Below are 26998 nucleotides of genomic sequence, written 5' to 3' on the forward strand. Positions count from 1 at the left end.
TAAAAATAAAAATGTAGTAAAGAGATTACACTAAGGGTTTGAGGTGCTGAAGTGTGAGACTGTGTTCACAAGCATTAATGCTATAAGTGTGCATTAGTAATGAGGCCTCCCTGTGGTACATAATACATGGTAACGCAGTGGCCCCTTTTTGTTAATCTAGGCTCAAAGTGCCACCCTTTATAGACATACTGGCATGGTGGACAACTCCAAATCTAGCAGCAAATGTTAGTGAACTTTGTTAAGCTCAACCTACTGGGACAAAATTCAATATATAGGAATGTAACTGACGGGGGTTATCGGCTTTTCTAAGACAAATCATACTCGCCACTCACTATTGCACTGAAATTGCTTACTTCCACGAACAACCTTACAGAACATTATTTGATAATAAAATGTGGACATCTGGACCACAGAAACGAGTAATGTACTGCTATATGCCTTGTAGGAAGGAATGATTGATTTCAGAAAACAAAGACAGACTGTTAATAAATATGGACAAAAAGGAATAAGATTCCATGCTTGGAAAAAATACTGCAGAGAGACCGTAGTGTTCATAAACTGACTGCTTTTTTGAAGCAAGACAAAGCGAAAACAAAGCTGCCCTCAGAGCTGAATTCAACTAAATCAGTGATGTCAAAGTCCCTCCTCGAGGGCCGCAATCCAGTCAGGTTTTCAGGATTTCCCCAATGAATATGCATGAGATCTGTTAGCATACCATGAAAGCAGTGCATGCAAATAGATGTCATGTGTATTCATTGGGCAAAACCTGACTGGATTGCGGCCTTCGAGGAGGGACTTTGACACCCCTGAACTAAATTCATGACTCCCAAACAATTGTAGGTTTGACTAGTGAAAATAACCATGTGTGTTTTTAGAAGGTCCAGCATAAGACAGCATACAAACCTCCCCCACTCCACCTCATCCCAATATTTCCAATATTCTATTTTAGACCAGCCTACTACTCTGGCTTGCATAATACATTGCAAACCTCATTACAAAATGCAATAACTTAAAATATGAGGAAAAAGAAAAAAAACATATTGAGGAGATATAAACAGGACATCTGCGATGCCACCTCCTCCCCTTGCAAGCTTAAAAAAAAAATCTTTATTCAAGCTACATAAAATATCTTATTTTGTAGCTTTCATTTCCTTCTGCAAGAGTTACTAATCAGCAAAACACATTCACTCTTTGCTATGGCCAAAAATGACCGAGTGAATCAAGAACTTGGGCATTTAAAAATTACAAAAGAATAAGAGAGCGAGGAGCTCTGCAAAATCCATCACACCACTTTCTTAAGACAAATGAACTAAATTGTTCATATCTGTTACATAGATCTTTCACCCTGTAGGGAGACTCGGGTCTCAAGACATTTAGATACCTGTCATTACGGCATCAGCACTATCTCATCTGCGCCGCAGTTATAAGATTTGGGGAGGTTAAGCTCATGCCACATTTCACTCATCACTTTGTTACTTATATAAATTAATTTTGCAGCCTATGTCCCAGTCTATGAAAAGAAAATAGAACTCAGTCAAGCTAGTCAGTAAAACAACTTGAGGTCCTTATTTACTAAAGGATTTTGACATAATTCATTTCAATGTTATATGAGTGCTGAAAAATCCAGGCCCCGAATCTATGCTCTGCTACATATCTATGAACAAGATGGAGCTATTATGTTCATTGGCCCCTGGTACAGTATCAGAAGCTCAAAGGTAGTCAACCCAAACCTGTACAGGTCCAACCCTACCTCATGAGCTTGGAAGTTGGAAAGTCTTACTCAGAAACACAGTAAATTCTCCACTCTAATTAATGCAACCATACTTCCCCCGTGGTAGTTTACTGATTTCAGTTCTTTAAAAGAAGCTCTAGATTGTCTTGGGTACCAGTAGAAACAAACACATAGCCACTGCAGTGCTTGAGATCAACAGTTCACAAGTTTCCCTACAGATGGAGAGATATGCAGCCACCTAGCCATATAAACACAAATTCCCAGGACAAGTTACACCATTTCTTCTACATTGACAAATCCTGCAAAGCTGCAAACAAATGGCCTTAAACAGATAAAAAAAAAACTGCAAGTGAGGTAAGGCAAAAATGAACATTCGAGGCTGCTGAACTGTGAGGGTCTCTAGGTTTGAAGAGCATGCAGGGGAACTTTTAATACTGTCTTTAAAAGAGCCTTAGGGCCAGATTTAAATTTCCACACAACAGAGGCAAATGCAAGAAGCGAGTTTGCTTTGCAAGCTTTAGAACGGCTCCATATTTTTTCCCCAAGGATTTAGATTCTTGCAACTTCAGGAAAGAAAAAAAAATGTGCAAGCTTAAAAAAATGTCTAAAATGTACTTAGAAATGTTTGCCAGAAAAGGCCAACTTAAAGAATTAAGTCAATGTCCTGCAGCAAGCTGTTTTTTTTCTTTCCAGAATTTCCACGCCTTGGATTTCTCTAGTCTACAGCTCTCAGGCTATGGTATCACCACTATGACATGAGAGAGGTATTCTGAAGGTATCTGATAGCTGAGGTCTTGGCTAACCTTATAATTTTGTTGTTTCATAAAATATTGCTCGAGTGTGGCTAGAAATGTTTCTCTTTCAGATGTCTGCACATATCTGCACTGGCTTGTAATATGACTAGTCCAATCAACTAAAAAAAAAAAATAAAGTTAGGGATGAATATAGACAAAACAAACCTGAGCTACAATCTGGGGTTCAATACAATTATGCTAAAGTGATTCACCTTTAGGTAAACAAATTGGGCTTTTGAGTCATATGGATTGTCTTTCATGCCTTATCAGCATTTCAATGAATAATGAATTTACAGATGCATGGAGCAAGGAAAAAAAGGATAACCACACAGGACCTGAAATTGCTCATCTACGGCCCTTTTAATAAAGTGCACTGAACTCCGGGTTTAATGCATTCCAACGTAGGGCTTTCCCACACTCTTAACCCTTTAGAACCACAGAACTCTGGAATAACCTCACATCCCCGCTCAGAGTTTCAAGTTCCCTCCAATCCTTCCGCAAACACCTGAAAACTTGGCTCTTTTCAAAAATCTAACACCTCCCGCTCTTTGGTTCTTTATCTTCCTAGCTCCTTTCCTATAACCCTTCATTGTAGCTCCTTTTCAACCTAACCCTGTAAACCGTGCCGAGCTCTACGCTTGTGGAGATGGTGCGGTATATAAACCTAAGGTTTAGTTTAGTTTAGTTTAGTTTAAGCCCAGATTTAAAGCTGCACTTTCTAGGACTTTTTTTTTCTTCATTTTTTTATTTGCAGGTCATATACTAATATTGCGATTAGCATACGAGACCTGCAAAAAAAAATTAACATGGGAGCACTTGCCACCTCAAGTGCTCTTGCATTAAATCTGCATTATTCAGTTAGGGCTCAAGTCTATAAATGGTGCCTAAGTTAGGTGCTACTAGGCACCCTAATTGCGGATGCCTAAGTAAAATTCACTCACAACTCAATGTTTTTTAATTGCTTAAATGGCGTGATAACTAATCATGCCATTAAAAACTGATTTTAAAAAAAAATTCTCTTTGTATTACCAATTAAGGTTGCGCATGGATATCAGCATGACACCTTGTGATGCCTAAGTCATGGAGCCCTCCAATGCCCTCCGAGGCACGGTAAACTTAAGTGTCACAAAGCACAGGAGTTAGGCGCCAGGAAATCTGGCCAGGTAAAACTGGCGCCTACCTCTACTATACCTAGCAAAGCCTAAGTCCGCCTGGGTGCCGTTAGTCGTGATTCTATAAAGGACACCTAGCAGATGATTGACAACTGCGTGGTCAGGTGCCATTTATAGAATCAAGCCCTTTTGGCGTGGTAATTAGAACGCACTAGCCAGATAATGCAGGAATGCCCACTCCCCGCCCATGAAACAACCACTCTACAAAAATATTTTAAGAAAAATCAGGTAGTGCCTGTGAAAACAGGCAAAATTATCATAAAATACATTTTGCGGTAGCCTGTTTTCCCACACTACTGCCACATTAAGGACTTAATGCCCTTTAGTAAAAGGGTTTCTATTACTTAAACTGAGAAACTGAAAATGGTAGAAGGAAGACACTTGGTTTCATTGCTCCATTTGTTTCCTACAACACAGATGGTTTAAAGGTGGAAGAAATTATCTAAAATTCTTCCTCCTGGTTATGAAAAACATAAATATACAGGCCTGTCCCTGAAATGTGATTCAAACCATTTAAAAGGGGAAACCGCGGGCTACACATGAAATCAAAATTAACACAACTGAGCTTGGGCAGACAATGTAGAGCAGACAAAGTTATCTAAATGAGTTGCCAAAAGATTATAAAAGGAGGATATTTTGATACAAAAAGTCCGTTATTTTTCTCTTCTCTTCATTATAGATGGTCTTTATTCTACAGTGACAGATTTGGCAAGATTTCTTGGACAGTCAACCTGTTAAAAGAAAGAGAAAGGTTTGGGGAAATGTTTTCACCTACACCAGCCTTTCAAAACATATGGCACCAGTAACGATCTTGTTATCGGAGAACAGGATGAAATGCAGTAAAAGGCTTTAGCATTCATGAGTTCTAATGCATCCTGCCACCCCCTATATGAAACGGTGTCAGGTCAAAAGCGCGCCAGGACAAAGGCGCGCCCAGACAATTGAGCGCAGTGCGCGCCGCCGCGCCATTCTAAATTACTGTTTTTAGCGCTCCGACAGGGGGGGCGTGGGGGGAATCCCCCACTTTACTTAATAGACATCGCGCCGCGTTGTGGGGGGTTGTAACCCCCCACATTTTACTGAAAACTTCACTTTTTCCTTGTTTTAGGGAAAAAGTTCAGTTTACAGTAAAATGTGGAGGGTTACAACCCCTCAAACCCCATAACGCCGGCGCGATGTCTATTAAGTAAACTGGGGGGGTTCCCCAACAAAACCCCTCGTCGGAGCCCCTAAAAACTGTAATTTAGAGCGGCGCGCGCTGCGCTCAATTGTCGGCGCGCGCTTTTGTCTTTCGCGCCGTTGTCTATGTACCATATGAAACAAGCATAAACCTTCATCCTAACCAGAGAGCATTTACTTCACATTTTCCAGATACTGTCTGATCAATTTGAAACCTAATCTTTTCCCAAACTGATAGGCAGTTTAGCTTCTGTAAACAATTCTTCAGCTAGCTTTTCCCAGCTTCAATCCTCTATAATGTAAACACATCCTTCAGTAAAGAATAGAAGTTTGAATAAGTCCAAAACTTTCAGCTTCCCTCTTTACTGTCAAGGTTGTTTCACATCATGCATGTGCAAGTCTCTTAATATGTTGTTTTTTAAAAAAATTTACACGTTGCTTAAAAGAACTGAAACTGGGTCTTGAACCTTCAGTCATTTTCTCAACCCACCTTGCCCTTCTGTAAGGGAAATGGAGAATTCACCTTAGCTGACCTGCTGACTTGTGTTCACCAGAGCTCATGAGCTGAACATATCATTAAAAATGTTTTCAAACAGGTGATTTAGCATACCCAAAAGGCTATTACAGGAGATCTTAAGCCACTGGCATACCAAGACCCAAATTTGGGGGATGGGCCAACTGTCAAAATGAGTAGGCACAGTGGGTACCATGCCCCCCCAACTCAAATTTTAAATACATGAGCTGGTAGGGATTCCCCAGGCCCCACCAGCCTAAAAGGATTGGAAACAGAGTAGGCACCAGAGGTGGCTCACAAAACTGCCGCCAACTGAACTGCACCGTCTAAATTAGCCCCGGATATTCAGTGCCAGGCTATGTGTGAGCACCAGCACTGCATTGATAAGACATATGGGGACAGACTTAAAGATCTCAATCTGTATACTTTGGAGGAAAGGCGGGCGAGGGGAGATATGATAGAGAAGTTTAAATACCTACGTGATGTAAATGCACACGAGGCGAGTCTCTTGCATTTGAAAGGAAACTCTGCAATGAGGGCATAGGATGAAGTTAAGAGGTGATAGGCTCTGGAGTGATCTAAGGAAATACAGTTGAGGCGGTGAAGAACCTTTGTGCACAAAAAAGAAGTCGGGCTTAGGTGTAATAGGACCACCAGGCCAATCGGGTTTTCAGGCTAGCCCTAATGAATATGCATGAGAGAGATTTGCATATAATGGAAGTGATAGGCATGCAAATCTGCTCCATGCATATTTACTAGAGCTAGCCTGAAAACCTGATTGGCCTGGTGATCCTCCAGGACAGGGTTGGGGATCACTGTAATAGTATGTAATGATTTTAAGGTGGCCAAACAGGTTGAAAAGATGATGGCAAAAGCTAGAAGGATGCTAGAGTGCTTAGGGAGAGGTATGGCCAGTAGGATGCCCCTGTATAAGGCTCTGGCGAGACTAATATTGTGTGCAATTCTGGAGACCGCGCCTTTAAAGAGATATCAAAAGGATAGAGTCAGTCTAGAGGAAGGCTGCTAGAATGGTTGGTGGTCTTCATCATAAGGCATACTGAGTCAGACTTAAAAATCTCAATATGTATACTTTGGAGGAAAGGTGGGAGAGAGGAGATATGATAGAGCCATTTAAATACCTATGTGGCATTTAAATACCTATGTGGTACCTAAATAGGCATGAGGCCAGTCTCTTTCAGTTGAAAGGAAGCTCCAGAGTGAGAGGACATAAGATTAAGTTAAGAGGTGATAAGCTCAGGAGTAATATAAGGAAATATGTTTTTATAAAACGACTGATAGATTCATGGAATAGTCTCATGAAAGAGGTGGTAGAGACAAAGACTGTGTCTAAATTCAAGAAGGAGTGGGAGAGGCATGTGGGTTCTCTTAGGGAGAGGAAGAGATAGTAGATGCTGCAGATGGACAGACTGAATGGGCCATTTGGCCTTTATCTGTCATCACGTTTCTATATTTCTATATTACACCCCCTGGGACTTGCTAGACAGGCCTGGGGGGGGGGGCTTCAGAGTTGAAGAGGCTATCTGGGGAGAGGGAGACAATATTTCAGCTGGGAACTGTCCACAAGCATCATACTGCAGCTTTGTGGCCCAGTGTTCCCAAAATGGAAAAAAAGCTGTTGGCATTTTGTCAGAATAACAGGACTTGTGGTGTTCACTGCAAGCTCTGTTATTTGATTTATATAGTAATGAGATAAAACATAAGAATAGCCTTAGTGGGTCAGACCAAAACTCAAAACTATGGGTAGATCTGGTTTAGTGGGTATGAGTAAAAACATAAAAATAGCCTTACTGGGTCAACCCAATGGTCCATCAAGGGCAGTAGCCCATCCTCACAGTGGTCAATCCAGGTCACTAGTACCTGGCCAAACCCCAAGGAGTAGCAACATTCCATGCTATCGATCCAGGGCAAGCAGTGGCTTCCCCATGTCTTTCTCAACAACAGACTATGGACTTTTCCTCCAGGAAATTGTCCAAAACCTTTCTTAAAACCAGAAACACTATCCGCTCTTACCACAACCTCTGACAATGCGTTCCAGAGCTTAACTATTCTCCGAGTTAAAAAATATTTCCTCCTATTGGTTTTAAAAGTATTTCCCTGTAGCGTTATAGAGTGTCCCCTAGTTTTTGTAATTTTTGATGGCGTGAAAAATCAATCCACTTGTACCCGTTCTACTCCACTCAGGATTTTTGTAGACTTCAATCATATCTCCCTTCAGCCGTCTCTTTTCCAAGCTGAAGAACCCGAACCGTTTTAGTCTTTCCTCATACGAGAGGAGTTCCATCCCCTTTATCATCTTTGCTTTGAATGCTTTGTATCTCATTGCTGCATATCCCATGGTGCATCATAATGTGTGTTACAGTAATATAAATACACGTTACTGCTTTTTATCATGCAATATTGCTATAATGTGCATTATTTGCCTCTTAACACACAATATGGTCATAATGCACTTTAATAACTACCCCCTTAAACTGGCCAATTAGAATCAGGTTCTTAAATAATTAGAAATAAGTAAATCATGATGCAGAGCTGGACATCCTATCCCTGTGTTTGAGTTTGGTTTTCAACAACAAAAAAATTACTGGGAACTTATGCCACAATCATATGAAATTTCAGAGGACTCTGAACAAAGAGTGACTGATGCTCATCTTGTCTAGGTAGGACATCACACCAAAATATTTTTAGGCACAAACACACCTGATTTCAAAAGTGCTCTATTTCTTCATGAGGTAGACTAAGCATTACAATGTGGGTCATTTACTAACGGTTTATGGATGTTGCAGGGCCCATGGTATTAGCGTGAGATAATTAATAAATGAGCTACTAAACGAATAATTCTGACACAGTATAAAAGGTTTGTTGCAGTTTCACAGACTGGCATTAGTGCAAGTGTTGAGGGCCAGTTCGACCACCGGTGCCCCCAAGCATGCGACAGCCTAACTGGACTCAAAATTTCATTGTAAGTTCCTTGGGACAGGGGATTGATTAACATGTGAATAATCCAAGTCTCTTGCACTGGGATGGGGGGGGGAGGAGGGGCTAGAATTTTCCTGAGTCTGTATGAGTGGTCTGTGGATGGATGGATGGATGGTGTGTGTATGCTGGTGCCCTCCTGGCTGTACTCTGGCAACAGGAGAGGCATGGGGATTAAAAAAAAAAAAAAGAAGGGATCGGAGGAACTTGGTTCTTCTTTTCTGTTGGGGTGCTTCTCCAGATCCTGCTTTTTGATAGGTTGGTGTTTGCTGGGGACCAGTTCACTACGCTTTACACCTCACTCCTATTTGGATGGCGGATGATGTTCTGGGGTATTGTTGATATCGTTGTTTGAAACTGCCTGTAGTTGTATTGTCTGCTTGTACATACTATGTTCTGTCGTCGTTTTGTACTATTTGGGCCAGTTCAGTTTGATTCTTTAATAAACATGATTAAAAAAAAAAAAAAGCATGTGAATAATCTTCCTTAGCATTATAAGACTGTAAATATCAGCATTCAGCTTACATCATATCCTCTCAGAACAGCGAGATGGAAAGCCAGCAGTTGCAAGGGGATGACACTTAGGATCCCTTGCAGGCAGTCTACTGTGTGTGAGACTTTAATCGTTCGCTTTATGTTATTGATTGTCTCGGTGTCCTCCTTGTCACAGATCACAACAGGACGTCCCTTCAGTGCAGAGAACAGAAAACAGGTTAAGATGCTCCTAGAGAATGCACATTGCATTTACTTTGAAGAACTCTCTGTGCTGGGCCTCAAAATTATCCTATAACTGTGGGCAATTAGCATTATGTTTTTATACTATTTCCTTTGTCAGCTACCACTACCTGAAAGTTCTGCCAGGTTTTCAGACCTGTGTAAATAACTGTTATGCACTATGATTGTTTGAAACTTAATAAAGATTTATAAAAAAATAAAAATTTAAAGATGTGTGGAGGCCAATAATAAATTATCATAATGATTAATGTTAATTTATTATTCTTTTTCCTTATATGATAATTGACAGAATGGGGGGGAATGGGGGATGGGTGGGTTATGATAATTTAATATATATGTGCATAATTTAATTGATTAATATACATAGGAATTATATTATTCATGTATAGATATGAGATGGGGGTGGGATATAAATCTTTTAGGTATATATTGTTATGGAATTATCAAGTGATAATGTAATATGTTGTGTTCATATTTTAATGTACACTTGATGTATATGTTAAAATGAATAAAGATTTTGAAAAAAAAGAAAAGAAAAGAAAAAGAAAAAAGAAAGGAACTCCATTAAAAAGAGAAAAGACCTATCTTAAATAGAAATATCATTTTACATTGCTGTTTTTGCAGATTAATTCCCTGGATCCCACCCAAAGAGGATCAATATAAACAATCAATGATTATGGTCATTCTGAGGAATATTTTGAAAAAATGCGGTTTTCAAAAGGGTTTTAAAAGCTTTAAAATTCATCTCTAACCTAATCTCACTAGGAAGCCGATTCCAAAGCTTAGGTGCTAAATAAAAGAACACCTTTGAACATTTAGTCCTTTTGACTTATGGTAAAACCAACCTATTATCTTGTAATGATCTTAATGCTCGTAATGGAGTATATGGTATGGTTCAAGAATTAAGATAACTTGGCTGTTGCAGATGAAACGATTTATGCGTCAACGTTAAAATTTTAAATTGCATCTTATATAATATTGGTAACCAATGATAAAGCATAAATGTGTAGCCAGAATCTGGGAGCAATGTGGGAGTGTGTGGCGCAGTGGTTAGAGCTACAGCCTCAGCACCCTGAGGTTGTGGGTTCAAATCTCATGCTGCTACTTGTGACCCTGGGCAAGTCACTTAATCCTCCCATTGCCCCAAGTACATTAGATAGATAGGGAAAAATGCTTGAGTATCTGAATGTAAATTACTTAGGCTATAAGTGTACAATATCAATGGGAAAGACTTGTAATGTAGCAAGGTTTATGATAGTTAGCAGTAACCTCAGATACCTGAGCCGTTGAACCATCAAAGATTCTTATAACAGTTTATACAGGTAAAGAGTATCATTCATCGGGTTCTGCTGTTTTTAAAGTGCTTAGTTTTTGATTTTTACTGCACATCTATTGAATAAAGTGCTCTAAGTGCATAAATAAATGACTAAATAAATAACAAACAGCACTTATCTCAAAGCGCTGTCCAAGCCCAACGGGACCCGTTTCGCCGAGCTTTCGGCTTCTTCAGGGGTCGTGATAATTAATGGGCAGCTCTGCTCTCTGAGTTTATGGCAGAAAATGGTTCAACGGCTCAGGTATCTGAGGGTACTGCTAACTATCATAAACCTTACTACATTACAAGTCTTTCCCGTTGATATTGTAGACTTACAGACTTGTTAACATTGCCAACATTCTTGAGTTTTAGGCTATAAGTGGTATATAAATAATAAAATAAATGTGAAGCATCTGTCTGTTGCATGCAGATTAGAGGTCTGCACGGGAATGGGGATCGCGGGGGTCCCGCGGGAATTCCCCCCTAACCCACAGGACTCCCACGGGGACCCCCCCGCTGGCCCACGGGACTCCCACGGGGACCCCCCTCTAGCCAACGTGACTCCCATGGGGATGGAAGGCTTTGGAAGCAGGGTTCATCCATATAAAATAATGGACATGTCAGCCTTAGTAAAAGAGGGGGTTTATAAGTTAATTACCTGAACAGAAAACAAAAAAAAAGGTTCCACCAAAGAGATTCCACAAGGAAAACAGCAGTGCAAACACAAAAAAACTGTGGAATTGATGATCCTGTCAGAAATAATTGCTGCTTTTTATGGGGACGGGCAGGGATGGAGGTAATTCCTTGCGGGGATGGGCGGGGTCGGACTGAATCCTGACGGGGATGGGTGGGGATGGAGAGGATCCTGGCGGGGACGGGTGGGGACGGAGAGGATCCTGGCGGGGACGGGCGGGATTTCTGTCTCCGTGCAACTCTCTAATGCAGATACAAAACAGACGTTTTCCTGTATATACACCCTTTGTAAGATCATGTGTAAACCTGCTGTCTGCTCATCAGCAATTTTTGCCCATTTTCTGTTTGCTTAATGCATGTTACTAAAGCCCTCTTATGAGGTGTGGGGGATAGTGAGGAGTCCCATGCTGCTCACCTGTCTTGCCACCACTTGCTGTAGGGCATTTTGGCACTTGGTGTATGTGTGATCACGCATAATGATCATTATTACAGGCATCAATTTATCTACCAATGCCAGAGGCCCATGCTTCAGTTCTCCAGCCAGGATTCCTTCTGAGTGCATGTAGGTGATTTCCTTGATTTTCTGGAGACAGAAAGAATATTTCAATCCAGTTCTAAATAGAGAGACTGCACAAATGTCTTGGGCATCCCTTTCATGACAAATGTACCCTTCTTTGCCTTAATCCCCTCCCCTCCAATTCTCAACATTTAAATCCACATTAAGAGGGTGGCTTTTTCCGCCTCTGTGTGCTTTTTTGTACTTCTGCTACCTTACAGCTTGATTTTTTAAAAATCGCATTTACTGTTAAAATAAAACTAAGCAATTTTACAAAGAAGAAAGCATCCTCACCAACGCCCCCTCCAAGCAGGTGGCATAGTGATACCCACGCCCCATGATAAGCACCGATTTCTGGTGGTAGAGCTCAGTCGCTAGTTTCTGAATTTCATCATCCATGTTCAGCACCTCTTTAATCTGATCTAATAGAAAGAGAATAAAAGCAAAGAATAAACATTTCCCTACACAATCCACAATTTTCAGTAAATCACCCTTGATTCTACATTTCTCAATAGACTTGTTCTGGTTTGTGATTTATCTGTACACAATACCTGCCTCTGCAGCGAGAATGAAAACTCACAAGTGCATTCTCTTCCACTCTCCTGGAGGACAATTCAAGAAAGTTTGGTGCCTAACTTTAGCTGACCTATCTATATTAAATATCAACTCTATAAAAAGAGATTAGGTTTTTACCTTGCTAATATATTTTCTAGTATATAGGTATGTCATTCTGGACAGTAGGGTATTCTCCCCATGCTCGTGAGCCATGCAGAAGGAATCCACTCCAGGTTTTCAACACCTCCTCCTTCTCCAGAGGGCGCTGCTGCCCTCTTTAATTTGTACTAAAGCAGGCGATAGCCCAATATAAGAACACATAAGAAGGAGGGGTACGAGGAGACTCCTCAAAAGTACAAATCTGTTCTGAAAGTATAATAAACATATTAAACATTTGAACTGAACAATAAAAACATCAAAATAACCATACCAATCAGAAACATTTATGGAGCTCAAACAATCCCCCAATGTGTTATAGCAATATCAAATAACTGACAGGACGAGGGTTCCAGAATGACACACCTATCTACTATAAAAGATATTAGAAAAGTAAGAACCTAATCTCTTTTTCTAGTACAATAGGTATGTCATTCTGGACAGTAAGGATGTACAAAAGCAGTTCCAAAAATCTAGAGTAGGACCTCTATGCCTGCTCATATACTGAGGACCCAAAGACAGTGTCCTTCCATGCTGCCACATCCACTCTGTAGAACTTCGAGAATGTGTACAAAGTGGACCAGGTTGCTGCCCTATAAATCTCCCCAGGCAAAATCACCCAAGCTTCCGCCCATGAAGAGGCTATACTTGTTATGGAATATGCTTTCAAGGAGACCGGTGATTGCGTGCCACAGGCAATATATGCTGACAAGATGACTATCCATATCCATCTTGAAATTGTAGCCTTAGACGCCAGCCTACCGTGTCTAGCCTAACTGGTGAGCACAAATAGATGTTCCAACAGTCAGAACACATTGATGACCTCTAGATAACGTAGGAGGATCCTTCTCACATCCAGCTTTCTCAGAATGGTCCTTTTTCTTTGACCTTGTGGTCTGGAACACTGGTAATCTTACCTCCTGTTTGACACCGTGGGAGCCGAAGCCCCCTTGTATGACCCCTGGCTCACTGCCAGGTCCAATATGAGAATCCTGGCTATCCAAATAGGCTCTCCACATCAAATTAACAAATTCAGGAGATTAGGCTTTACTAGGAAGCACAGAGCCCCCTCTAGGTAATTCTGCCTTGCGTCTCTTGGGCTCTGCGGCTTCCACACTCTTATGCTTAGGTACACCACTGGTCCGGGTCTCTGGGAGGGATTTTCTCCTGGTAAAAGATTCCTTAGCCCTAGAGACCAAAGAGGAGGCTAAGCCCAATGCAGCACATGGCACTCCTCCGGCATCCATCCAGTGCAAATTTGGCATGAATTAGGGGTAAAAGAGCCTAAGGACTCCATCCCTGTCAGTTTTGAGACAAAATAAAGTGATTTGAAAGATCTGAAGAACTTTGAAAACCCCCCACAAAACCCAGGAAATACAAGATGGCCACCGCAGTAGCATTTTGGTGCCAGAAAGGCTCAAAAATGCCTTAACTAAAAGTTTAAAAACCCTCTAAAAACAGGATTTTAGAGGTGGGGGAGGGGGATCCTACAGGATGTGGCAGAAACCTCCAAAAATAGGATTTTCAGATCTAGTCGACGCTTGCTGGGAAGAGGATGGCTTCCCTGATGCTGGAATCTCGTCTGATGTCAATGGCGGTACTACTATTACCGCAGGCTCGGAATGTTTCTCAGTGTCCATGGCTGAGCCAAAAAGCTGGCTAAATTAAACCTGTAACTAGTCTGCTCTTTTGGGGCTAGCATGGATTCAATTGGAGGTCCTCTATTTGTCATTGTTTGAATTGAAAAAAAAATGACTTTTATAATAATTGTGGCTGTTTTAACAATTTATATGTTTAGGTAGTCTTTTCCATGTAATGTTTAACTGTTTATTTTGTAAATTCAGGAGAAAACACCTTCTCACAGCAGAGGGCAACATAAAACAGGGAAATAAATGCGAACATGCCAATTACTGAAGTTACATGTGTATAAATCACAGTGCGAGAAAAAGCAACACTACCATAAGATGACACATTTATAGGCCATGTGTTTTTAACTGCTAAAAAACTGGTGTTTGGGGGTTTGTTTGTTTGTTTGTTTTTAATATAGCCTAACTAGTTTTATTGAAGGCAGAGATGGTTTTAGACATGCTGAGGCCCAGGGCAGAAATTAAGGAGGGGGCCCCTCTCCCAAATTCCCCACCCACCATTACTACCATAAATGTATAATACAACTTTAAATGACTTCTTCACACACAAAACACAGACAGACCTTCACCAAATACAGAACAATGGATCACAAAATAGAAAAAGAAATATGAATACCAAAACTGAACTGGAAACCCCAAAATGTTTAATACAAAATGAAGTACTTGCTGAGTTTAACACAATCATGGCATAACCATGAGAGGGGGCTGGGCCATCCCTTTTTAAATGAACATCTCCCTTTCTGTAACTGGTGGGGATCCCCAAGCCTCATCAGCTGATGACCATCTCCCTCCTCCCTCAGGTCCAGCAACCAGAACTTTCCAAGTTATGTAGCTTGCAACAGGATTACCTAGGGTTACTAGACATCTGGGAAAACCAGGACATGTTCACTTTTTAAGGACTGTTTAGGTGCCCGGACAGACTTTCCAAAACCCGGTCATTTATCCGGGTTTTGGAAAGCCCCAACCTCTCAACTGCATCTGGAAGGACTCGAGCATGCGCGAATGACACCATACACATCCGCACATACTCGGGGACCCTCCAGATGTGGCCTGGAGATCAGAAAACAAAGACAAGGCTTTATGGGGGCGGGGCTAGAGGTGGAGCAGTGCGGGGCTAGAGGCAGAGCAGGGTGTGGCTAGGGAACGGAACAGGGCAGGGCCATGTGTCTGGGTTTCTCCAGACAAAAATCTGGTAATCCTATCCCCACCCCCTTGGTTTTCATGCATATACTAGCTGCGAAGCTTAGAGATTTCTGGTTGCCAGACTGGAGAAGGAGGTCTTCAGTTGGCATGGCTTGGGGAACCCGACCAGCTCAAGTATTTATATTTTGCATTGCAATGGGGAGAAAATTTGGTGCTCCAAATTAGCTTTGTGGCTATGCCAATGAATAGAATACAAATTATTTGTGATACACATATTCCAGTTCATAAATTAAAAATTAAACACTTTTTTCTAACTTGTCTGGACATTTTGGTTTTCTATCATCTTGGTCCCAGTTTCTCTTTCTGCTTTTTGTCCATCTTCTACTAACTCTCTTTCCACTGTCTGTTGTTTATTTTTTTTCTCCTCTCTTGCTCCATTCCCTCACTATGACTGTCTCCAACATATTGATTTTTCCCTTTCAGCTTTTCTGCCTTTTCTCTTTTCTGCCTCTGTCCACTCAATCTCACCCTCTTTCTCACCCTTCTCCTTTTTAAATTTCCAGCTACCTATCAATTTTCCATCTCCTCTTATTCTCTAACTCTCCCATTTCTCTCCTTTCCCAGCCTCCTAGTTCCTTCTATCTACTACCCATTATCACATTTCTACCACTGTACTCACTGTTCTCTCTCTCATTATGTCATCCTCCTTTTGACCTCTTCAAAGTGGTTCACCACTTCCAGAATCCCCCTCTCTTGTCAGGCTATATCTCCCTGTCCCTTTCTCTCCATCCCCTAGCATCTTTTTATCCCACCTCTCTTTCCTCCTATGGGTCCATCTTTTATCCTCTCTCCCCAAGGTCCAATATCTCTCCTTCTCTTTTCTATTGTTCTTCTTCTCTCCCTCCTTGAAGCTGAACAATGGGAGGAAGAGAGGAAAACAAGAGATGCTGCATCCTTTTTTCCTTCCACCCCCAAACCTAACATTTCTCTCTTCCTCCCTTACCCTCCTTCCATCCTCAGGTCCAGTTTCTCTCCCTTTCTCTTCCCAATTGCCCTCCCGTCCCTTGTCTTTTCTTGCCTCCCCCAAGTCCACTATCTCTCCCTTTCTCTTTCCAACTACCCTAAAATGCAGCTTGTGACTTCCCTCCGTGCTTTTCTTCTGCCGCAGTCTGCCCAAGTGGAAAAAGGAAGTTGCGTCATTGGGGGCAGACTGCGGCAGAAGGAAAGCACAGAGGAAGGCCACAGGCTGTGCTTCAGAGTCACTGTTGCAGCCAGCAATTCCCTGCAACAAAAATAGATGAGAACAAAGGTAAAGGCAACATCCAACTGGCACGATTAAAAGGAGGAAGACATGCTGGCCTATGACGCACCCCCCCTCCCCAGAGCCTTGGGGCCCAGGGCAGCAGCCCTGTTGCCCCTTCCCCCCCTCAAACATCAGCCCTGATTGAAGGGATCCAAGCAGCTTTAATATATACCTAAGAATAAACATTCAAGGCTCTACTGCATTGGACACAGTGAAAGGGAGACCACAGTGAGAGCTGCGTACCTGGAAGCAATTTTAGACCCAGCATGATCTGTTTGCGTCTTTCCTGCATGGAAATTCTGTCATCGCACATCATAAGAGCGAACATCACTAGTGACACAAACTGGCTGGTATAGGCCTAGACAGAATTTTTTTAAAAACATAAAAAGAAGAAGGTTGAGATTACAGAAAGAAGTTAATTTACTGGCTGGTTTATGCACATACATAATGAGTGACAGGAGGGATGGGAGGAGGACAGGAAAGGAGGGAATTCATTCATGGTTGTCACATTTCAGTCAGTTCAGAGCATGTGCAAATAAATGATTGAAGGTGCATTTTATCCTTCGAAACCTACACATTGTTCTACTTGGGCGCCAATGTCTCCCTTTAAAAATAACCCCAAAGCAGGTACTTATTTGGATTTCTAATCTAGATGAGCTATTATAAAAATTGGCATCTACTCAGAAGGACAAATGGCTTATTTCAACACCATCCAATAGTAAACCAACAAGTATAAGCACAATTCAGAAACCTAACTAGTATGTCTTTGATTGTGAGTCAGTTTTTGTTTATTTTCGTACACATCCAGGGAAGGGGGGGGCTATTTTTGTCCTAATTTGATCTTTGAATATTTACATTTGGGAGGTTATTTTTAATTTGAATAGGGTAAGGTTATTGGGAAAATCTATGCTTCTGTGTTTTATTGAATAATTATTGGGTGGGTGGGAGAAAATGGTTTTGTAAGTTGAATGTGCTTTTATTGACTTATTATATGTGATATATTTATGTATTGCACTATTGAAGTTTGGAAAATCAAAGAATTAAAAAAAAAAAAAAAGAAAAGAAACCTAACTAGCATAACTTTTTAATTTTTTTTTAACTGAGGGAGGAAAAGAATTCAGGAGCTTAATCACCATAAAAAAAAGAGCTATAACAAATATTATAATTAGTCAGAAAAACCTCCCACAAATTTTTACAGCCAATTTTTCCAATAAATACAATTTCAATTTCAAGATTAGTGGCAACTTATCTGAAATAGCCTACTTGACAGAGCTCTCTGTTTCACCATAGTAGTTACCTCAGGGGCAGCTTCTCAAAAACTGATAAAATGTCCATGTCTATAATGGCCGGCTTGGTGGTCACCCTCAATGTGCAAGGTGTTCCTGGGGGCATAAAGCTTGAGCAGAATAGCAATTCCCTCCTCCATACCTTTTTCAAAGCTGGTGTAAATTTGTACTGAGAATGTTGTTACTGAGAAAAGTTCTGGGTGTCTATTTTACAAGTACCTAAGTTGTCGCCTTTGTAAAACAGATATAATACAGAAACCTTTTTGATATTTCCCATAGGCGCCCTGTTATGAAAGTACCTCCATATCGCACTGCTTCTATGCAATATGAAAGATTAGGGCATTCTCTGTGGCAGGTCCAGCACTGTGGAATAGTTTATATAAGAACATAAGAGCTGACATATTGGGACAGGCCATAGGTCCATCAAGCCCAGTTATCTCGTTTCCAACCTTGGCCATTCCAGGTCACAAGTACCTGGCAAGATCCCAAGGAGTAAAACAAACTTTATGTTGCTTATCCTAGGAATATAAGCAGTGGATTTTCCCAAGCCACCTTTTTAAAAAAATAATCTTTATTGATTTTCAAATAACAACTGTGCAAAACAAATAGATAGATAGGTATAGATATAGATAGATATAATAGTACAAGAAAAGCATATTGATCTTACAGAAATATATATGAGCAATCATTTTAACCCTCCCACCCACCTAATAAATAATCAAGAAAAACAAATACATAGAATCTTCAATAATTTTACCCAATTTAAAATAGTAGTGAAAAAAAAAACAAAAAAAAAACCTCCACCCCCCCCACCCCCCCGGATGTGTATGATGAAAGGGCAAAAAAATAAGATCAGTTCAGTTATCATTCCTTACAGAATTTTGTCAATGGTTCCTAAAACATCCAAAAATTTTCTATAATGTCCCTGTTGTATGGCCATCATACGTTCCATTTTAAAAGTATGGCATAGAGATTCCCACCAAAAGGTATAATTTAACCGATCCCAGTTTTTCCAATTCTTCAAGATAAGATGTATGGCAACCCCTGTCATTATAAAGAGAAGTTTGTTATTGTGAGAAGATATTTGGCTTTTAGCCCTCATTAATGTGCCAACTATCACAGTATCGTACGTTAATGCCACTGGAGTTTCCAATATTTTATAAACTTGATCCTAGATGGATCTCCAAAATTTAAGTATCAAGGGACAATAGAACAGTAGATGATCCAATGTCCCTATATTGAGATGACAGTGCCAGCATCTATTAGACTTGGAACTATCTAATTTCTGTAATCAAACGGGGTCCAAAATGCTCCATCTTAATAATAGCTTATGGACTTCTCTTTTAGGAAATTATCCAAACCTTTTTAAAACCCTGCTACTCTAACCACTTTCACTACATTCTTCGGCAACAAATTCCAGAGTTTAATTACACGTTGAGTGAAGAAATATTTTCTCCAATTAATTTTAAATCTACTACTTAGTAGTCTCACCGCATGCCCCTAGTCTTAGTATTTTGGGAAAGAGTAAACAAGCGATTCATGTCTACTCATTCCACTCCACTCAGTATTTTATATATCACCCCTGAGCTGTCTTCTCCAGGCTAAAGAGCCTTAGCCACTTTACTAGTACGGTTTTTAATTCAGAATCCTATTCTCCCACAAGCAGCCTGCTTAAGATTTAGGCTGTATGCCATGGTTGCCGGTCTGCTGGCAATCTGACTTGCCTAACACACTGGGTCAGAAGGCAAATTAACTTTGGAACAGCAGTACCTTGGTTGCTGCAGAATCTTCGCTTTTTACTAGGGCCCACATGCTGTATGGAGGTATGGGAAATGGAGAAGCAGTACCAGCTCCATTTGAGTCTCCCAGTAGAGTTAGCATCCTGGTGGATGGCCGTTTTCCTTGGTGATGCACTCTTCTTCTGGTGCCTGTGCAAAACCTGCTGTGAGGACCTGTGGTTTTGTATCTGTGGATGCCTGAGAGAAGTAAAGGTGTTCGGGTTCTCCAAGCTTGCTGATTAATCGCTTCTTCTTCTGACCAGCTTTTACGTGCGTTTTCATGGAAGAAGAAAAATGTGCATACATCATAGCCAATTAAAAAAATGATACCGAGGTGAAGTGAATATATTTGCCAGTGTCGAGTACCAATGTACACTTAAGGAACCTTTAAATGCGTCCCTTAGAGGAAAATGTCCATACATAGAAGCCATTCAGATGACTTCACCAAGCAGTTTTCCTGTACTCTCCTGGCTTGTCAATGGAGAAGAAGACAAAGTATGTTGGTAAGGGAAGGAGCTTAAACTGGACTTAAAATAGGGTTCAAAAGAGGTTTGGACACATTTCTGAAAGAAAATTCCAGGTAGATTTAGGAGAGCTATTGTTCAACACTGGAAAGGAACTATGGGAAATTGATCTTTTGGGGATCTGCCAGGTACTCTCAATTTGAACTGGCCACTGTTGGAGGCAGGATGTTGGGCTTGATGGACCAGAGTTTGACCAACATGGCTTTTCTTATGTTCTTATAACTCAAGATTAGCTCTAGTATGGTCTCCACAGGGACACTGGGATTTGAACTCGCTAGATCCCATCCTTTGTCACCTGAAATGGCTGCCATTTTGTTTTTATTTAAATTTTTTATATATTGACTGCAAGCCTGAAAAGTATTGAAGCAATGTACATTCAGGTACAGTAGGTATTTTTCTGTGCTTATGGGGTTCACAATGGCCGGGGGGGGTGCCACAGGGCTCGGTCCTTTTCAACTTCTTTATAAGAGACTTAGCAGAAGGGCTGCGAGGTAAAATGACATTACTCGCTGATGACACCAAACTGGGCAATGTAGTGGGCAAAAGCACAATGGACATAAATTCAATGCCCGACAACATGATGCACGACCTACTACTACTGGAGCGCTGGTCTAGGTCCTGGCAACTCAGCTTCAATGCCAAAAAATGCAAAGTCATGCACCTGGGCAGTCAAAATCCATGCAAGACTTACACCCTTAATGGTGAGATCCAAAAAAGAACTGAAGCAGAATGAGACTTAGGGGTGATCGTCAGTGAGAACATGAAGACTGCCAATTAAGTGGAGCAAGCTTCATCGGTCCAGAGAATGACCACCAGGATGGTCTCGGGACTCAAGGATCTCCCGTACGAGGAACGGCTGGATAAATTAAAGCTATACTCACTCGAGGAACGCAGAGAGAGGGGTGACATGATCGAGACATTCAAGTATCTCACGGGCCGCATCGAGGTGGAAGAAGATATCTTCTTCTTCAAGGGTCCAGCGGCAACAAGGGGGCATCCGTGGAAAATTTGGGGCGGGAAACTGCACGGGGACACCAGGAAATTCTTTTTCACTGAAAGGGTGGTTGATCGCTGGAATAGTCTTCCACTTCAGGTTATTGAGGCCAGCAGCGTGCCTGATTTTAAGGCCAAATGGGACAGACAGGTGGGATCTATTCACAGAGAAAGGTAGGGGAGGGTCTTTGGGGTGGGCAGACTAGATGGGCCGTGGCCCTTATCTGCCGTCTATTTCTATGTTTCTATGATAAGTTTGCACCTGAGGCAACGGAGGGTTAAGTGACTTGCCCAAGACTACAAGGTGCTGCAGTAGAATTTGAACTGAGCTCTCCTGGTACTTAGCTTGCTGTTCTAACCATCCGACCACTCCTCCACTGGGCATGGGGAAAGGCAATGAGCAGGAAATACAGGAGAATCACATCTTTTAATACGGACAGTGCATCAAGGAGGAGACAGATACTGACCTGTGCGTGCACACATACACACACACACACAAACCCCCCCCCCCCCAGCAAGAGAGAAACTGAGTGGAATAAGAAAGAGAAAGAAAGTAATTCAAGAAAAGGAAAAACAATTACACAAGAACATTAACGAGCAAGAAGAAATGCAATGAGAGCTGTAAACAGTTAAACTGAAAAGGATTAAGAAAAATCATTTTTTTTTTTTTTTTTTTTGCTCTGTAATGCTGTGCTGGTAATCCTTTCCTGCCCCTAGATTTGGCTCTCCCTTACAGTGGCTATAGATTTCATCCATTCTCCATCTCTGTCTCTCCATGGGCACACACTGCCAAAGTACTCCTCCTAGTAACTTGCGCCAATCACCAATAGGATGTGGGGAAATTGAAACTTTAGTTTCTGGGCTTCAGAGGTCTATGCTCTGGCTACAAGGCTATACTCCTATGAGACAAGATCAGCTGAGAAAGAAATATGTTGAAGTTCTGATTTAACCTCAGACAATGCCCATTCTGCCCCTCCCAGGTACTTTGGCTACAGCTTATAAATTTGTGGTTAATTTATTTAACAACCATTTTAGCCATGGGACTAACATTTTCTGGGTTCTAGCAAAGTGAGACAAAAAGCTGGATTTTCAAAAATATTCTCTGCTGCCAAATCTTAAGAAAATCAGGGACAAACAGCTCAGAGTTTTTGCAGGAGACTCATGAATTTTCCATGATCAAATTCCCCAGTGCATTCTGAAAAAAAGCACTCAGCTGTGGTTTTGGTGGAATTTACAAAGCAGGCTGACATCACTTCTCCCTCCCCTACTCTCCCCTCTTCAAGGGAGTTAAATTAAAGCAGACTTTACAGTTCACATGCACTTTGGGCTAGATTCACTAAGCCCATGGATCCAATCCGATCCGTGAGCGATCTGATCTGTGGGCGGGGGGGCTGATTCATGAAGTGTCCTCATGCAAATGAGGACGCTCGGAATCACGCCCCAACCGACTGCAGGGATCGCTGAATAGTGATCCTGACGCATGCGTAGACTATCTGTAGATGGTCTACACATGCTTACAGAGCACAACCTTTTTTTTTTTTTTTTTTACTTTTGACTATAGCGAGCCCTTGGTTTTAACCCACGGGTTAAAACCATAGGCTTGCACTACAGGGGAAGTCCAGGAGAGTCAGGGCAGAAGCAGTGCAGCGATCGGGGCAGAGAGCAGGAGAGTCGGGGGCAGAGAGAGAGCTAGAAAGTCGGGACAGAGAGGGCAGGAGAGTAGGGGCACAAGCAGGGCGGTGATCAGGGCAGACAGCAGGAGAGTCGGGGGCAGAGAGAGAGCTGGAAAATCGTGGCAAAGAGAGCAAGAGAATAGGAGAGTTGGGGCAGAAGCAGGGCGGTGATCAGGGTTGAAGCAGGGTGGTGATTGGGGAAGAGAGCAGGAGATGCAGTCGGAAACGACGTGAGTGACTGGTCCCCAGCAGTTGCATGTTTGTTGCTTGGCCAACCTACTCGGTGTTCCAGTTGTTGGTTAGTGAATCGCTGCCTGCCTACTTTACATGCCCGTTTCCCTTCATTTGCATGCGCGGATCAGATTGGAGGATGATCGGCCACTAGGTTAGTAACTGTGGGTCGGAGGGAAGTCGGGTCGCAAAGTGGTCGGGACTTGATCGGTGAGCTTAGTGAATCTAGCCCTTTATATCCAAAAGTCAGAAAGCAGAATATTGAACCTAGTTTTTATGTTCCAGCATCCAAACACCTGAGTGCCTCCCAAAGAAGTTGCATTTTCTATTATGATTTCCATACTACTCCTGCAGGGTTTTCAGATTATGCAGAGAAGTTCTTTGGACATCAGAGCATTCTCCAGCCTCTCTTACAGTAGTCTGTCAGAGAAATTTATGGGGACCACCACTACTTCTTGGATCACTGACTCTCCTCTAATTGTTGGGTTTCCAAATATGAGGGTATAGGGACGACATTTGAAGCATAAGCCTCAACTCTGTGCACATGGCTGGTGGCATTGAGATAACATCCCTAGTATCGACAGATCACCTTCTAATTAAATTATCTATCAAGGATTACCTAATGTTGATGGGCTCAAAGTTTGAGAGGAAACCCAAGACCTGAGAAATTTGACGATAACTTCCTAGAAGCCTTGTTCTACCCCTATGTGGACGAAGACGACAACAACACTGTCAGAATAGGTTGATATCTGGAATGCACACTTAGCAATGGTATTAGAAAAAAATAGGCCTATGCTCTATGTAAACATTCCCCATGGTTCTCCCCAGAGCTATGGATCCTTAAACATGAAGGACATCAACGAAAGAAAATGGGAAAATTCTCACCTAGATAGGAAGACAGGTTCAACTGTAAGAAACACATGACAATGTCCAATCAACCCTTAACAGCAGCCCAAAAAAGATTTATCTCAACACGCTGAACAAACTAAATTTAACAAAGCTACTATTTAAAATAGTAAACAGCCTACTGCAAATTCCACAACTGAACCAGCTTTATCAGTCACAACTAACCAGCAATGATTTTGCCACATGAAGACCTATAGACCAGTCCCATCAAAGCTCCCATCAGCTAATGAGGAGAATACTCCCTCTCCCTCACATGCACAGCCATCTGGGACTCATTCAGCCAGGTTATAGAGGAAACTTTTGAAAATTTCCTGTAAGGTCTACAGTTGATAACCTGCCATTTTGACTTTTGCCAGCAAAAATAATACAGTGTTCCCCCGGTCGTTCGAGGTTGGCGGTTCGCGATCCTGGTCATTCGCGGTATTTTCTGACCGCGAACTGTCGACAAGGAGAGGGCAGCGGGAGAGAGCAGCCGGATCACCAGCGAATGCAGGAAATCACTCGCTGTATGTTCCAACCGCCTCTTCCTGCACCAAGTCGGGCCTTATTCAATCAGGAGCCGCTTTGACACGCAGCTCCTGATTGGTAAGGCCCGATTTAATGCAGGAAGAGGCGGTCGGAGCATACAGCGAGTGATTTCCTGCACTCGCTGGTGCTCCGGCTGCTCTCTCCTGCCTCTCCCGCTGCCCTCTCCAGTCTCCCCCATGAAAAACCGTATTTGCGGTTTTTCAAGATTCGCGGGGGTTCCTGGAACGGAACCCCCGTGAATATCGGGGGAGTACTGTACAGTGAATAAGCATAGACCTCACTGAAGGGGCCACTAAAACTGTTAAGCCACATTAAAATTGTGCTACAGGGTTCCATACTATCTCCCAAGTCTCTGGCTGAGCTGCTTCAGTCTATAGACACAAAATTCTATATCTGTGCCAAAGATATGCAACTAGTCTGTTATTGAGAAAGACATGGAGGAAGCCACTGCTTGCCCTGGATCGGTAGCATGGAATGTTGCTACTCTGGGTTTTTGCCAGGTACTAGTGACCTGGATTGGCCACTGCGAGGATGGGCTACTGGGCTTGATAGACCATTGGTTTGACCCAGTAAGGCTATTCTTATGTTCTTACTCATACCCACTGAACCAGATCTACTCATAATTTTGAGTAAACCGATTGCCTGTTTAACTGCAACTCAGGAATGGGCAAAATACAACAAATTCTACCTGAATCCAAGTAAAACAGATTCTTTGGGTACCTAACAAGTGGACAAAATACTTAACTTCAAAATACCTTTGGGAAGTAAGAATTCCCTCTATAATCACAGGTCAAGAATCTTGGAATACTGCTAGACTCATCACTTACTCTGATCTGGCAAATTCAAGCAACTTTTAAAAATTGTCTACCACCTTGGAAACTACTCTCAGACTAGTCCGACCACAGTTGTGCATATCATGATAAAGTCACAAATAGACTAATCTGATGCCCTGAATGCTGGTCAAACCAAAAAGAGTTTGCATAAGCTGCAATTAATTCAGAATGCCCTCAAAAAAATGGCGATAATCTCACTGTTATTTATTATAGCCCTAGTCACTCCGACACAAATCACAGTCCAATATATTAGACCCAGGCTAAAGTCATATTCACCATTTCTTTAAACTTACTAAAAGGTAGCCTCAGCCCCACCACTCCACCGCTAGATTAGTGTTTCATTGCGGGAAGAATTATGTGAGAACTCATCATTGGCTGCCTATAGCGTTTTTATCCAAAAAGTTTTTCCATCAAAAAATGTTTATAACAAATATTCAATATTTTAAAGTGTCAATTTATATTTAGCTTGTACTTAGCTTATTTAATCAGCCAACGTCCGGGAGTAGAACCCGACATGCATATTTCGCACTATAAAAGTGCTGTATCAAGGGTCTCCCAAGATCGCCCGTGTCATCCGACTCCACCAATTCTCTCTTAAAATTGGTGGAGTCGGATGACACGGGCGATCTTGGGAGACCCTTGATACAGCACTTTTATAGTGCGAAACATGCATGTCGGGTTCTATTCCCGGACGTTGGCTGATTAAATAAGCTAAGTACAAGCTAAATATAAATTGACACTTTAAAATATTGAATATTTGTTATAAACATTTTTTGATGGAAAAACTTTTTGGATAAAAACGCTATAGGCAGCCAATGATGAGTTCTCACATAATTCTTCCCGCAATGAAACACTAATCTAGCGGTGGAGTGGTGGTGCTGAGGCTACCTTTTAGTAAGTTTAAAGAAATGGTGAATATGACTTTAGCCTGACATTAATTCAGAATGCTGCAGCACAACTGATAGAAGGCTCCAAGTGGCATGACCATATAACAACCTTCCTGCAAAAACTATACTGGCTACAAGTACCTTACAGAACTAAAGTTAACACTGTTTGATTTTCAAGGTCCTCAGATAAAATGGACCAGAGTACTTAAAGACTAAATTAGTCCTTTAAACACCTTTGAGACATTTAAGGTCTTCTCAAGGAGCATCAATATCTGTACCCTATACCATGGACCACTAGAAGAACTAACAAATTGATTCTGGAAGAGATCAAACCAGCTATGTCACTCAAAGCCCAACTGATGAAGTTATGACTTGTCTTATATTGGTCACACCATCAGAAGAGAAAGATCATTGGAAAAGGAAATCATGTTTGGGAAGATCAAAGGAACCAGGTGAAGAGGGCTGCTGAATACGTTGAAAACAACTATGGGGATGACGCTGGATGACCTTACCGGATTAGCACAAAACCGATTTCTTTTTAGATCTGTAATTCATCAGGTCACTAGGACTCAAACATGAGTCGATGGCACCTAACATACCCTTATCAAAATAAATTGTATGATGTGATACCCAGAGGGGCTACATCTAACTTGAGACTACCCCTATTTCAGGAAGCAGGCAAAAGCTTGGCTCCTCTCCCAAACCTTTAATACATATGCTGTCCAACTACACACTCATTCTACCACCTGGACTAGCTTGCTATTGAAGAGGCTTAGGCTTTTCAGTAACCTTAAATTTCAATTTTTGTGCAAACTACAATCTTTGCCTTTAACTGCAGCTGGGTTCCACACAAACTAAAACTGGCATGAACA

General features: G+C 41.7%; 1 protein-coding gene across 1 annotated transcript in view; it reads right to left on the reverse strand.

Annotated features, from left to right (window-relative positions):
- Positions 1-3251: 3251 nt before the first annotated feature.
- Positions 3252-26998, reverse strand: part of GFPT1 (glutamine--fructose-6-phosphate transaminase 1) — a 122884-nt gene continuing 99137 nt past the window's right edge. The window contains exons 15-19 of the mRNA XM_033948412.1: positions 16731-16845; positions 11979-12106; positions 11544-11711; positions 8911-9072; positions 3252-4429 (exon numbers count right to left, since the gene is read on the reverse strand). Of these exons, the coding sequence (XP_033804303.1) occupies positions 4385-4429; positions 8911-9072; positions 11544-11711; positions 11979-12106; positions 16731-16845 (618 nt within the window). The 3' untranslated portion in view covers positions 3252-4384. The remainder of the gene's footprint in view (positions 4430-8910; positions 9073-11543; positions 11712-11978; positions 12107-16730; positions 16846-26998) is intronic.

Source organism: Geotrypetes seraphini, chromosome 6 (genome assembly GCF_902459505.1).
Source record: "Geotrypetes seraphini chromosome 6, aGeoSer1.1, whole genome shotgun sequence".
Classification (NCBI taxonomy): domain Eukaryota; kingdom Metazoa; phylum Chordata; class Amphibia; order Gymnophiona; family Dermophiidae; genus Geotrypetes; species Geotrypetes seraphini.